The sequence below is a fragment of the Talpa occidentalis genome, unplaced genomic scaffold (assembly GCF_014898055.3).
Source record: "Talpa occidentalis isolate TD23 unplaced genomic scaffold, MPIMG_talOcc4v2.1 talOcc4.4, whole genome shotgun sequence".
Lineage (NCBI taxonomy): Eukaryota > Metazoa > Chordata > Mammalia > Eulipotyphla > Talpidae > Talpa > Talpa occidentalis.
The window spans coordinates 61,180,105-61,195,669 of record NW_023604295.1 but is presented as its reverse complement, the minus strand read 5'-3'; the positions used below and the strand labels follow the sequence as shown (position 1 = coordinate 61,195,669).

The window sequence follows — 15,565 nt, the reverse complement described above, 5'->3', positions numbered from 1 at the left end:
ATAAAACTTAAAATAGTTTTGGAAGATAAGGATATTTTTCAAATAATAGAACAAAAACAAAAAAGTGAGGAAATAGGCGATTGGAGGATTATTCCAAGAAAAACAGTATTTAGTAGTTTCTAGGAGAGGAGGGAAAAAGGGATTTGAAAGTTATCCTGGAAATTGCCCAGAGCTGAAAGGCATGGATTTACAGATCCAAAAAGCGTAATGTATGCCCAGCAAAATGAAAAAGATACTATGCAAATCTCACAAGTTGTACTGAAATAAGGACAAAATCTCAAAAGTTTCTCAGTAGGAATCGGGTCTCATCAAAGGATCCAAAATAAATTACATTTGATTATTCCTGTATTGGAAGTTAGGAAACAAATGATACCTTTGAAGGTCTTCATTTTATCCTTAAGTCTATTTTCCACTTAATAGCTATATCATCAAGGATATTTTTAGACACATAAGGACTCAGAAATAGAATCTTTAATAACCTTTTCTCAAATGCATTTTGCATTACAAATTTAATCCCTCATTTTGCATTAAATAAGGGGGATTCAACATACTACAGAAGATGAGGGATTCCAGGAAATTTTAGCATAAATACATGGGACAAATAGATAAGTATCACCATTTTGAGAAACAGTCCTTCCAGAGAGAATGAATTCAATTAACAGGAGAAATGGCTAAAATAATTGAAAAAGAGTGAGTCAAACTAAGATGGCAACATCAGAGACACCCGAGTTACTCTCCTCTCACAGACTCATTGAATATATAGCTGCGCACAGAACAATTACCTCCAAAAGAGACCCAGAATCTAGCCAAACAACTACACTTCAAGTGAATGAATGAAGACAGGCAGGAAAAGGCTAAGACAGACTCTTGCCTTTAACCCTGTACCTGACCTAGAGACATACAATTGGGCCATCTTCCCTCTAAGGAGTAAGGGTTTAGACCCCACATCTAGCACTCCAATATCTTAAGGTTTCCACTGACTAGTCCCTCACATACATAGCTGCAAAAGCAAATAGGGCTTGTGTTACAATACCCATAATTCAGCAAATGTATAAGGGCTTCTTAAGTGCAGTGTACTCACCATGGCTATCCCTAGCCACTCCCAAACCACCAGGGCTCAGTACAAAGTGAGCAGGCAGAATTACCCATTCCCTAGTATTTCCCCAAAAGGAGTTTATCTGCAAAATTGGAAGCTACCTGAAAGCCAGACTTCTAGTTTAGCTAATCTAGGAGCTGGGAGACACCCCCAGCCTTCTCTCCAGCCTGGAAAGTTATTATTAACTCCCTGGAAAGAGGTTGTATACATGTATGCCCCAACTATTATAACATGCATCCAAGGGATGGTCCCTAGATCACCTGGCTAGGATAGCCAACAATTGCATTCATGAGTACTACTGTACCATAGCAAAGAAGCAGTATTTAAATTGGCCCATAGCCCAGGGCTCAGCACAGCTGAAGAAGAAAAAAAGGTCCATCTCCCAGTCTCCTTGAAAGGGGTTTAACTGCATAGTTTTTCTACCTGAATGTGAGGCTTCTAACCAGCATGTTTCTGTAGGCTGCTGGGATCCTTACCAGACACTCAGAAGCCTGGGGACACCCTTCTATAAACAGAAGTATCCTGCACCCAGTATAGAGAGAGCAGGCAAAAAAGCCCATCTCTCAGTCTCTTCCAAGAGGGGGCATAACTATAATTTCCCATCTGCTACCCAAGGGTGAAATTTTGAGCAGCGTAGTGACTGATTCTACCACTTGGCACTCCGGTGAGTTTTGGCACACCCTTAACTACTGGGAGCCACTAAGAACAGAGAACATGGCTTGAAGATGTTAGAGTACTGATATGCAACTAGGAGCTTGGGCTGGACTGATTGAAGAGTTTCATTTCCTACATGAGACCATTCAAGATTAGTTGTTTTGTCGAATGTGCAGGAACCAACAAGAGTCAAGAAAAATGAACAAACAAATAGGTTCCAAACAAAATAAGGAAAATCTCCAGAAACAGCTTAATGAAATAGACACAGATGATTTACTTTATAGTTCAAAATAACAGCCCCAAGGCAGCAAAAGTGCATGGTGGCCTTACCCCTGGTCTTGTGCTAGGGCCATATACTCACCCAGCCTGGAAAGCCTCCTCTAAACAGTGGTGCCCCAAAACAAAACACACTCTGAGGTGGAAAAGCACAAGTGACAATGTGGATCCACACCAGTATACTACACCACAGAAAGAGCACAAATCTCTAGAACCTAATTACAAAGACACGAAAGATGTCTTCCTGTCAGGAGCAATTCAAAATGACCATGATAAAGAAAAGGAAGAAAATTCAAAAACCAAATGAATAAACAGAAATAAAATCACTGAACACAAGATTAAACCTGAAGCTCTAAATAAGAAAAATATGGAGATTGAGGATACAAAAAGTACAATAGAATAGATGAAGAATTCAGGAGAAAGCTATGAAAGCAGAATAGACCAGATGGAAGAATATTTGAATTGCTGCACTTGGAGATAGGAATGAACATAGAATCTGCATAGGAGAGGGAAGAGAAATGAAGTAAAAAAAAAAAAATTGAAGATACTACACTTAAAGGCAATATAAGAATAATGGGTATGCTAGAGGGGTAAGACAGAAGGGGACAGAAAATGCATTTAAAGAAATATTGAAGGAAAACTTCCTAAACCTGGAGAAGGGACTAAATATACAAATCCAGGAAGCTGAAAGAACCCAAGGGTACCTAAACAAAATGAGACCTACACCAAGATCTATAATAACCTTCCAAGAGTTTAAGACAAAGAATTTTGAAGCTGGCAAGGGAGAGGAAGCAGATAACTTATAAAGAAACCCCAATTAGGTTAACATTGAGCTTCTCTAAAGAAACAACAGGCAAAGAGAGAATGGAATGATGTGTTCCAAACACTTAAAAACGGCCAACCAAGAATATTCTATCCTGCAACTCTGCTTCAGACGAGAGAGAAGTAAAGTCCTCTTCACACAAAGAGAAACTGAAGAGTTTGCAAACACTAGACCTTCAGTCCAAGAACTACTGAATGTAGCTCTCACGTTACACCAAATAGAGGCTTATACACGAACTCAAAAAGGAAAGAGATTGAACCATGAAAATTAAGGCAAAATGAGGCCTCCCTGGTGGCACAGGGGGTTAGCACCACACTATGGGGCAATCCCCAGCCTCTGTAGCACAAGTTCGATTCCTGGCCGGCCAGGGAGAAACCCACATGGCTCAGCAGACCTCTCCTGCCTCGCCCGCTGCTCCCCTCAGCAGTGTATTTCACTCAGTCTGCCTTTTCTGCTCCCCACTAGTCTCTGGTGAATCCTGTCACCCCCTGCATCTCTGGCCTGTACCCCAACTCTTGTATGAATAAATCTTTAAAAAAAAAAAAGAAAATTAGGGCAAAATGGCAGCAACAGACTTTCATATAACAACAATCATTCTCAATGTAAATGGACTAAATGTAACAATAAGAAGACACCTAGTATCTGTTTGGATTAGTAAACAGAATCCAAATAACCTGCTGATCTCCAGGCAATGTACCTGAGCTCCAAAGATAAGCAAAGGGGTGGAAAACAATACTGCAAGCAAATGGGATCTATCTAAGAGAAGGCAGGGACAACCATGCTTACATTAGACAAAATAGATTTTCAGTTAAAATAGGTAACGAGACAGAGATGGGTACTATTTAATGATTAAGGGAACAATAAATCAGGAAGACAACAATCATCAGTGTTTATTCACCAAACAAAGGGGCACCAAAATATATTAGACATTTACTGTCAGCTCTGCAAACACTTTCCAAAAAAACATTTGTGGTGGGAGACAAATACCACACCCACCAATGGGCAGAAAAATAAATAGGGAGAAGATAATAGCCTTAAAGAATTAGACAGCATGGGCCTAATAGACATTTATAGGGCACTGTATTCCAAAATAGCTAAATGCACATTCTTCTCAAGTACACCTGAGACATTCACCAGATTTGACCACATACTGGGTCACAAGGCAATGAACAAATTCGTGAAGATCTAAATCATACCAAGCATCTTTTCTGACCACAAAGATATCAAGCTGGAGATCAAGTATGAATAAAAGCAGAGAAAACTTCCAGTACATGAAGCTTGAACAACACGACACTGAAAGACTACTGGGTAAAGAGGAAATCAGGCAAGAAATAAAAAAAAAAAAAAAACCCTCAAGATAACAATGACACAGCAATGACAATGAAGAATTTATGGAATGTCCCAAAGGTGATATTAAAAGAGACATTAGCAATTCAGGCCCACATCAAAAAACAAAGAATTCAATTAACCTTGTCTCCCACATTGAAGAACTAAAAAGGAACAAGTAAGACCAAAAAGCCAGTAGAAGAAAGTAAAAATTATAGCAGAAATACAAGAAAACAAAATAAAAAGCCCAAAAGAGTAATAAAACCAAAAGCTGGTAGGAAAGGAGAAAACTCAAATAGGTTCAGAAGTGAAAGAAACGTTACAACAGATACTACAGAAATTCAGAGAGTAAGAGACAACTCTAAACATCTATATGCTAATAAATTCATTAACATAGCAGTGACTGACAGATTTTTAGAATTGCACAACAATCTGAGACTGAATAGGGTAACACAGAAAACCTGAAGAGACCAATCAGACCAATTGGAAGCAAGGGAATTGAAACAATTAAAACTCTCCCCCTAAAACAAGGGCCCAGGGTCAAATAGTTTTCCTAGTGAGTCTGTCAAATCTTTAAAGTTTAATGACCGCCTTCTCAAGCTCTTCCAAAAAATTGAGAAAGGAGGAATATTGTCTAACCACATTCCGTGAGGCCACTACCTGAATACCAAAACCAAACAATGACAGCACAAAAAGACTACAAACCAATATCCCTAATGGATACAGATGCAAAAATCCCCTAAATCTTAGCAAACCAAATTCAACAATGCATTAAAAGAATTATACCTCGAAACCAAGTGGCATTTATACCACAGCCACAGAGTTCAACATCCCAAATTCACTCAACATAATTCACCATATCAACAAAAAAGATAAAAGCTATATAATCATTATCAACAGATGCCAAGAATGCCTTTGACAAGATTCAACATCAACTTACGAAAATTCTTGAAAAACTAGGGATAGATGGAACTTAACAAAATGAAAGCCAAATATGTTAAACCCACAGCTAACATCACTATCACACCATGTCATGGGATCATCCAAGACTGGTGTCCCTCTGGATCACCTTAAATTATCCTCCTCGGAATAAATCAGGGGACCTCTTTTGATGCCATCTTCCCCTCAGTCATTCCAACTTTAATTTTCATTTTTACCAGAAGTTCATGTACTTGAACATGAAGCACCACCTGGACATTGGAGACCTATACTGACTTCAACAGAAGGGATACTGAGGAAAGTCAGCTCCATGCAATAAAAGGTGGGTGGGAAGAAGTGCCTGGAGACAGTGGCTGGGGTGGGAACTGGTGCCTGTGCTCCTATGTTTGGTTGGCAGTCTGGAGAGGCGAAAGCTCTCTGATGCTGAGATGTACCTTTGACTATGAGGAGATAACTGTGGAGGTGCTAGGGTAAGCCAGGCAGGCAGGGTCCTCCAGTGAAGAAGAGAGTGCATATAGTGGCACTGCCCCTCCCTTGCAACTGCAGGACTCTAGTGAATCCTCTAGAGTGGTGCTAAAAACCTGGACCCAAACTCAGGTCTGGAAATCCAGAGAAGAGGGCTATCAGTGGTGCCATGAACTCTAGCTGGCCCCATATGCCACTTTCACCAGTGGTTGGATCCTCCTGGCCTCTCCCTCACTCCCTGATCAGCAGCTGCAGGTCAGTCCTGGAAAAGTCCAAGTTCAGCATTCTTGGAGACTTGAATAAATAGCCACCTAGAAAGCTATGAAAGGGGGAGATGGAAAAATACAACACATGATAGCTTGAGTCCTCAAGGGATTCACTCAATTTCACAACAGAGAGAATAAATCTGAATCCAAACACAAAGACATCTATCCCCCCCTCATTGGATACAGAGTTGAAATTTGCCACAATTAAAAGAAATGGAAGAAAACACAGAAAAGCTGATTATAAACATACAAGAAACCTCAGAAAAACAAAATGTCCTGAGAAAAAATATTCAAAGTCAAAAGTAATGGAAAATAATGGTGCTGTGAAAAAACTTGCTGTCTTTACGGACTAGTGGTGTTCCATGCTCTTAGCTGTTCTGTTGCCCAATAAAAGGTTATGAAACTGAGTAATTAACTCAGTTACTTCCTTCTTCAACGAGGAAGCCATTATTCTTCTGCCCAAACCTACAATAAAACTAAAACACCTGATGCTCTGGCAGCTCACTTTATTCCTTTCTACAAAGCTCATGAGAAGAAATGTTGAAAATATATTATTTGCAGAAACCAGAGTTCCACAAAAACACTATGAATAGAACATAATGACTATTCCAATAGGTCTGCTTTGTTCAGCCAGATGTACAGGTTATTAGAAGTTGCTGCTTCTATGCCAAGATTTTATTAAACAGACAAAAGTCCCAAATTGTCTTTGGTGCCAACTACAGGATTTTCTGGTAGATTTTAGTCTAAGAGCAAAGAACTGTTCTCTAAAAGCTTTGTAAACCACAAACAACAGAGGTATTCGAGCACGTTAAGTGAACTAGATTTATGTTAATCACCAGCGTACATTTTCCATAGAAGTTGCTGTGTCACATATAAGTCTGGCACATACAGTGGGTTTCTTAGATTTTTAGTCAAGTGAGACTCATTTGAAGAGAAGAGTGACATTAAAGGACTTTTTGAATTAGTGTACAGAGATTGTATGTATCCATTTATATTGCCCAATCAGAAAGATTCTAGGTCAAAATTGATTATCAGGAAGAATCTAGCACATGAATGATTATCAACATGTGCTAAAAGCAATCTGAGAACAAATTGCAAATCACCCAAATACTCAGAAAAAGAACATGTGGGGAAAATTCTACTTACTTAGTACTGATCTAGGTTTCGGTTTTATTTTCAATTCCAGTTTTCCCACTGACAATGTACGGCTTTCTATAACGTAAGATTACATCACCTTAGAGCTGCGAGAGACCTGGAGATCAATCAGACCATTCTTCCTGTACTTTTGAGCAGTGGTACAGGACTTATTAAGATATATACTCTATCAGTTCTTTTGTTTACAGAGCTTAAAATAATCCTAGTTGTCTTTGCAGAGAATGTGGTTGACTATAGACAGGAGAGGCTCCTGTTAATAATTTTGTTTTAGTTCAACAGAGCCATTTCATTGCCCATTGAGAGAGAGAGGACTCATGTCCTTGGGCAGTTGTAGGGCTAAAGAGGTTTCATAGGGAAAAGTAAGCACTGGGGAACAGGCTACATGGATACTAATTCAGCTAGATACCAATGTTCTTTGCGTGTTCTTTGCATTTTAGGGTAGGGTGATAAAGGGGACCTTTAGAAAAAAGGAAATGAAGTTGTGTCATAGTAGCTTGCCTCTGTTAACAGGTGTCTTGCTTCACAATATTAAAAACAGTTATGGCTCCCCTCATACAGTCCCTCTTCCCTGTGTGCATATATGATTGTTGGAAGGCTGGCTTGGGCTCCTCTGTGCTGCCTTTGGAGCTGCACCCAGTTGCCCCAGAGCCCCCATGTGGTGTTCCCTATAGAAGAATTATCTTACACCACGTGCAGAGCTAAAATCTCCCAGCAGCAACACAGCTACTAGATGATCCCTTACAATGGGTGGTTGTTTTTTTCTTTTAGCTTCTGCAGAGTAGATTAAAAATCTGGTCAAGCCATTAACAGGGAAAACATAAGCATATATTGTGAGAAAGAAATGGTAGCATAGTCCATGGTCTTTTGGTTCTAGAATAATGTGTGGACATTTAGAATTTTTACCCAGAAGAGCTCTACGGATCTATTTTCTGTGCCTTTATCCTCTTGGGTTAAATGTTCTAAACCAGGTTCTACTCCCACCCACTCCAGTGTGTAATAGTCAGTAACCATTACCTGTTTCAGATTTCATATTTTTTAGTCAGGAACGAGATGGAAAGTGCTACTAAATCATTTACATGGCTGGAACTGGAACATGGCTCGAATAATTCTTTTAGAAGTTACTATCTTCCCACTTTTCAAATAGGGAATTCCAGAATTCATGGTGGAATTTTAACAGCTATAAATCATAGTTTGCCTGTTTGTGAATTTCAATTTAACATATACTTTGATTCAAACATTTCCCCAAGTATTGAAATGACTAGTCATTCTTTACAGTTAATGTAATAAATGCCACCTTATAGCTACATCGTGTAAATACTTCCTCTATATATTACAATGTATTTTTATTAATCTAGAGCACAGTTGCAATAGAAGGGATATAATGGGCAGAAGACTTGATTTAACAATGCAAGATAGTTTGTAAAAATGCTTGCATCAAAAAATGTCAACACACTTGGAAACTTGTGATTTTTATTTTTCTGCTATAACCAATAGTAATTTTGAGAACTACTTGTATTTTACCTAAGATATGCACATTAATTTGATTTAAAAGAATAACACAGTAGTAGCTTTTTCTTTTCTTACAACCCTGTCCCATTTCATCTTTCCCTTTACCATCAAGTTCTAGTCTCAAACATTCCAGCAAGTTTTCTCTCCTAACTCACAGAACTTGGGTGTAAATACTACATTCACATGTCTTTTATGCTGCCTTATAATGCACTACAGTTGTCTCACATGGTAAACAATTTTCATTAGAGCTCCTTTATACCCATGTGTATTATATTTGCCCTCAAAAGGAAAATAATCTTTACTTCAGACTACTGATACGTAATTTTTAAATGGGATCCTTTCAGAACTATCATAATCCTGGTCAAATCATATATATGAACAGTAACAGTCTTTACTCTCTTAACAGATTTCATTCAATGATACCAAACTCTGAAATTAGCATTAAAGAATCTGCATATAGACCTGTTGAATGGCTCCATGTATATGCCTAGGGCTCAAACAGGGCACAGGCTTCTGATTTCAGATTCCTGAACCTAATAGTGCTTTTTCCCAAAGATAGATCCAGAAAGGGCCTTATTTAAGTTTTGCTGGTCTTGAGATAAGGATAATTGTAAGGGTCTTTTTTTTTTTTTTTTTTTTTTTAGAAGGCCCACTGGTGAAGAATAGGAGAAAAAAAGCAAGACAAAAACTTTGAGGGTGATAATGAAGAGAACATAGTTGTTTTTCGGTCTAAGGCAAACTCCCAAAACAATTAGCACTGAGTCCTACGTCAATTACAGAAAAAAACTAGATGTGAATACCATGACCAGATTGTTCCTGTGACTCTAGAATAAAATTCAGTTCAGACCAATGGTATTTTTTTTTTTTACTCACCTAACTTGACCACATACAATAGGTCAGATGCCCAATTTGCTAATGTAAGACATTAACCAAAAATTTTTTTTGAGTTATTCTAGTAACTATTACTATTATAATTAGCACTAGTATCAAAAGTGATCATTCCAATTAAATGAAAGTCAATCCCCAGTTACCATCCTTCTGGGTTTCCTGACCTCTCAACCAAGTTTACTCATCTGCTATAGAAGGTGCTCCACCACCTGGCTCCCACCTCTCTCTGCTTCCATGGCTTCTATGCACTTTTCACCCATGGTGAAAACAGTTTATTGCTCACAGCACACGACCATGCCATTTCAGGCCTCTGCACTGCCATGTGCTCTTCTCTCTGATGTTCCTTTCCCCTGCCAACCAGTCATCTAGCTAGTTCCTTCTTACTCATCCTTCAAATGTCAGCCTAGGTATCACCTTCTCCAGGAAGTTGTTCCTAATTTCCCCAGACTCCTCGAAGCATCATCCACTCTGGGCTCCCATCATGCCAAGTTCTAGGAGAACTCTCACCACTTTCAATCTCTTAAAGGCAGGCACCAAGTTTATTCATGTACCCACACTGAACACATCACTAGCACCAAAACACTGAATCGGAATCTTTTACAAACAAATCAAGTTTAAAATGTCACCAGAATAACTGTTTTACATCAAATCATGAGTTAACAGATGCACTATGAGAAGATCTGAGGACAACCTGGTTCAAGGAACACAGCGAACATTTAGAAACCGGATGCCTTTAATGTACTTTCTGTGTATCATACAGTTCACTTTTTATTAGGTGGAATAAAAAGTAGGAAAGAGAAAAATGTTTAAGTTCTGTAAGCCCAAATCCACCTATTAAAATGTCCAAATTAAATGACATATTCTCTTTTATTCTTCCCTTATATGATGGTAAAAATAGGCTCTCTCCCCTTAATCTTGCTAGGAAACGGAAAATCATCAAATGGCTTTTCCTGACACATATGCTGATTTTGGCTAACTTAAATCCTTTAAGAAAATTAGCAGTTATAAAATTTTCCATGTTACAGTTCAAAATACAGAACTTTAAAGGAAAAAAACACTTGTGGAAAAAGTTATTTTTGCAGCATGGGACTATAGCTTATATGTAACAACCATCTATAATAAATTAGATGCTTCCTTTTCCTCTAGAACATTAGAAGAGTCTCCTCTTATCAGAACCAAAATACGCATTTTGAGCGGTCACAATCAATACCCAATTCAATCAATTGGTGACAATGAAAGATAAAAGAAGTAAAATTTATTTTAAAAAATGAGTGTCTTGGAACTTCCCTACTATATTTCTAGAAGTGTTGAAGGCTCTAATTTTTCTTGCAGTAATAAACTGAACTGGTAATATATTAGGGTATTTTAGATTTAAAAAAGTATAACTAAATTACACTTACACTTGAACAACCTGGTATCAATGTGCAATAAAGGATGCCAAGAAAGATTATTTGTATTGTAGAATTATGCTAAAAATACACATATTTAAGTCTCACTTGTCTGTGATAGAAAGTTCCCAATACAAGGATTTCTGTATCTGGGACTAGCCTGTAGCTATTTTAGGCATGAACTATTTACAAACTTTTGCCTGTGATTGTGACTTGGCTTTTATTTCCCTTCCCTCCCCCTTCTAGCATGACAGTCAAATTCTGTTCCAATCTAGTTTAACATCATACACAGTCCAGTTGTCTCTGGTGCATAGATTTTTCCTTCTCTAAATTTTGGTATTTAATATCAGCATTTGGTATCAATGGGTTCCTATTATTGAGAGTTCCCAGCTATACTGTTAACTCATGAAATCATTTGTCAGCAATTCTATATCCCCACCAGTAAATTGTTTATCTTCATGACAAAAACTCTAGAGGTATCTATTGCTGCACACAGAAAGTCAAAGAATGGAATGCAAACTAGACCCTCCCTTATGACAGAGTAATGATGTCTTTTCATTTCTCTGTTGTTAGGACTTTTGTAATCTCAAGATATACCACTAAGGATTACCTTGTGTCTGGTTTGAGGTTTTCTATTGTGGAGAAGGTTTGATTTGTAATTTGAATGGACTCGTTCTTCCCACTGAATGAGCCATTTTCTCTGGATATAACTTCATATTCTGAAAAGAGAAAAAAGTCAATAGATAATTGTTTTTATGTCCTGGTTGATTATTTTTTCTTGACTTTAATAGCATAATAAAGTCATTCTCATAAAAGGAGTGCTAGAGATGCACTGATTTTATACTTGAGCAATTTCCACATGGGGATAATCAGTAGATGATGAAGGTTCCAAAACATTAGGGAGTTGCTCATTGACCATCACAGCTTTCCTTTTACTAGAGAAGGAAAGGACCAGGTAACACTTGGTAAGACCAATGATGCTCCTGTGGTTACTTTTCAACACTGGGATAACCTGTTTCTTCAGAATGTTGCTTGTACAGATTAAATTAGGAACCTATATAAAGTGCCTAACAGTTTATTTTTTTCAATAGGTGGTACCTAATACTGTTGTTGCTTTCATTATCCCTGAGTTGTGTTTTTTTATGTTTTTTAGTTTTTTTGTGTTTTTAAAGATTTATTTATTTATACAAGCACTGGGTACAGTCAGAAGCGTGGGAGGGTGAGAGGATTCACCAGAGACAGAGTGGGGAACAGAACAGGCAGACTGACAAAATACACTGCTGAGGGGAGCAGCGGGCATGGCAGGAGACGTCTGCACACCATGTGGGACCTCGCTGGCAGCCAGGGATCGAACCGGTGCTACAGAGGCTGCGGGCAGCTTCACAGCCCAGCGCTCAACTGCTGTGCCACCAGGGGAGGCCCCCTGAGTTGAGTTTTGAACAAAAAAGTGAAAACACAAAAAAGCGAATGAAAGTGAATGAAACAAAAAATGTTTCACAAAAAAATGAAACATTCCAAATGGAAAGATTCAAGTGCTGTCTAGAAACCAAAAGAACAATATATATGACAGTCCAGTCAGTTATGCATAAAAGCAATCACCTTCCAGAAACATTTCTGGCTTAGGGCAGTCCTTATTGGTGGTGCAATATTCTTTTTTAATATTATCCCAGGGTTGTAAGTGCATTACACTTTTATTGTACATCTTTTCTAATTTTCTTTTCACTCAAATTTTGAAAGTTGATTTAAAGCAATTTTTGACCTGATAGACTGGAGTTTTTAAAATGGATCTAGAAGCTACCTTCATAATTAAAAGGATATTTAGAATTTCTCTTAGAATCCTAGCATTTGAATTTACAGCCTTGCTTTGCAAATACAGTTTTCATTTTTGGTGTCTTAAAGTGATAGTAGCTATTTCATAAATCCACCAACAATATAAAGATGAATTATTAATTTTTAGAAAGAACACTGATAGAGACAATCTGAATATATTTCAGAAGATAAAGACAATCTTTATATATGTCCATATTTATTATTTTAAAATATGGAACTTTTGAAAACCAATGTTACCACAATAAAAAAAATTCAATTTAAAAAAAAATTTAAGACTTGTGGGCTCTTAAGTCAACTTGTATATCTGATAATATTAAAATTACACTGCTGGGGTCTCCTCCGTGGCGCAGCGGTTGAGCGCCGGGTTGCGAAGCTGCCCGCAGCCTCTGCAGTGCCGGTTCGATCCCCGGCTGCTCCCCGGCCACCAGAGGAGGGTCCCACATGGCGCGCAGACCTCTCCTGCCGCCCGCTGCTCCCCTCAGCAGTGTACTTCGGTCCTTCTGCCTGCGCTGCTCCCCGCTCTGGCTCTGGTGAATTCTCTCACCCTCCCGTGCTTCTGACTGTACCCCCAGTGCTTGTATAAATAAATAAACAAATCTTAAAAAAAAAAAATTACACTGCTGGTCTTTTCTTTTTTAGAAGAACTGGAAATTTGTTTATAAATCTATTAAAGATATAAGGAAATCTATAAAGAACTAACACTAAATAACTTCTTTTCTCCACAGAGGGTTTTATTGACCAATTATAAAATAATTCACTTAACAGAAAAAAATAACTTATTATAAACATTGGGAACATCATAGTCCAGCCAGTAGAGCATGAAAATGACAATAGTGACACCTCTTCCTTGAGCCCCATTATTTGTTACTACTGACAAGCATCGTAGGGGGCCTCCCCGGTGGCGCAGCGGTTGAGCGCTGGGTTGCGAAGCTGCCCGCAGCCTCTGCAGCGCCGGTTCGATCCCCGGCTGCTGGGCGAGGGTCCCACATGACACGCAGACCTCTCCTGCCGCATGCTGCTCCCCTCAACAGTGCACTTCGGTCCTTCTGTCTGCTCTGCTCCCCGCTCTGGCTCTGGTGAATTCTGTCGCCCTCCCGCGCTTCTGACTACCCAGTGCTTGTGTAAATAAATAAATAAATCTTAAAAAAAAAAAAGGACAGCATCGTAGGGTTTCCTCCAGCTGATTTAGTTTACTAGTTTTCTCCCCACCCCCCCCACCCCACTTGACTCATTTTTGTTCACTATGGAGAAGCGAATTCCCAACAGCAAATTCAAAGAATGACAGGACTTTTTATTTTTCATCATCATTTTTTGAGGAATTGGGTGGCTAAAAAAAGTCAAAATTTCTTGAAAATGAGCATAAATTTGACCAGGAATAGAATTAAAAACGCAACAACCCTAAACAATTGAAAAAACTTTTAGTTTACCTGAATTGTTAGGTGAACCTATAAACTGGGTTGGTGAAAATAAAACTAGTTTAAATATCATCAGCAATGGTTTCTCATATAGTTCTGTTAATTTTCTTGGTCATTCAAAAACTAGATATATCTATGAATTGTGAAAATGGGTTCGGAGAGGAGGGGGGAAATGCAGCTTAAAAGATCTCCTAAATTAATAGGGAGCCTGTGACAGGGACAAAAGTGATCCTTTTCTATCATATGACACTTCTGACACTTGCTACTCTTGAGAGAGATGCCTCACAGGTTTCAGTCCGCCTCAAGGTACCACACTCCTCAATGCATCACATTATCAAAGCTTCCCACCATTGTGAACCGTCCTCATGCTCTGACCTTACCAGTGACAGAACAGTCCTCATGCGCTGATCTTACCAGTGACAGTATCATTAAGTGGCTTCTCCCAGTCCAAGATGACAAATGAGGGGCATCCTTCCACGGTGACCACAGTGAGATTGGTAGGTGGGTTCTGTGGTGGGCTGGTGATGTTTCCCTCTGTGGCCTCCTCTTTGGGGAACCGTTTAACAGAGTCGGTGATGGAGCAGGGACTGTTTTCAGGCTTTGGGATATATCGCACATGGGGACCTAAAAGAGAGGATTCTGCCATTTAGCATTTTTTGAGCTTGAGGTGGAGTTAAAGCCATAAATATAGTTATCGGAGTACATCTTGTCTCATAAGCAGATGGATGAGTGCAGTTACTATACATGGGTTCAAATTTTTGAAAATCAAAATTCTGCTGCTGGGATATATAATATGGATATCATGTTGGGTTTTTTTTTAAATAGGTTTATCTTATGCTGATACAAAAAAGAAATTTGATCCCCATGAGTATGGTTTAAACCTCATAATTTGTGGGGTACCCAAAATGATCTTTCCTTGCTATTGGAGAATAATCACACTTGCACTAAAAACCATTCTGGTTCCATCTAATAAACCACAAAATTAGAAACATAAAAGGTCATTTCTTAAAGGATTATTAAAAGTTTATTACAATACTAAATAACTGTGGTCTGTATCTGAATATAGACCTTTATTTAACATGCATGCACACAAACTTAGAAAAAAAAACTTCAAGGAGAATAAAATCCACAGTTATAGTTAGAGATTTCACCACTGTTCTCTCAATTGATAGAACTGGTAAGCAGAACATCACTAAAGATACGAGTACACGACAGAACCAAGCAACCTGACCTAATTGACATACACAGAACCCTTGTTACAGACTGAACTGCATTTTCTTAAGATTCACATGCTGAAGCCCTGCTTTCTAATGTGACAATGTAGAGTGAGGGCCTTTACAGAGGTAATTAAAGTTAAATGAGGTCATTACTGTGTGATCTATTCCAATATGACTGGTGCCCTAAAGAGGAAGGGACCTCCGGGAGTGTGTGCAGAGTGGAAAGTCATACAAGGACACAGTGAGGAGGGGACATCTGCAAGCCGGGACAGCAGCTTCCGGACAAACAAAACCTAAAGATACCTTGGTCCCATACCT

At 38.6% G+C, this 15,565-nt stretch overlaps 1 protein-coding gene across 2 annotated transcripts in view; it reads right to left on the bottom strand.

Annotated features, from left to right (window-relative positions):
- Window positions 1–15,565, bottom strand: part of ABI3BP (ABI family member 3 binding protein) — a 209,935-nt gene that overhangs the window by 8,590 nt on the left and 185,780 nt on the right. For both annotated transcript variants that reach the window (XM_037525650.2, XM_054700654.1), the window contains 2 exons: window positions 14,445–14,654; window positions 11,396–11,504 (listed from right to left, as the gene is read on the bottom strand). In XM_037525650.2, the coding sequence (XP_037381547.1) occupies window positions 11,396–11,504; window positions 14,445–14,654 (319 nt within the window). The remainder of the gene's footprint in view (window positions 1–11,395; window positions 11,505–14,444; window positions 14,655–15,565) is intronic.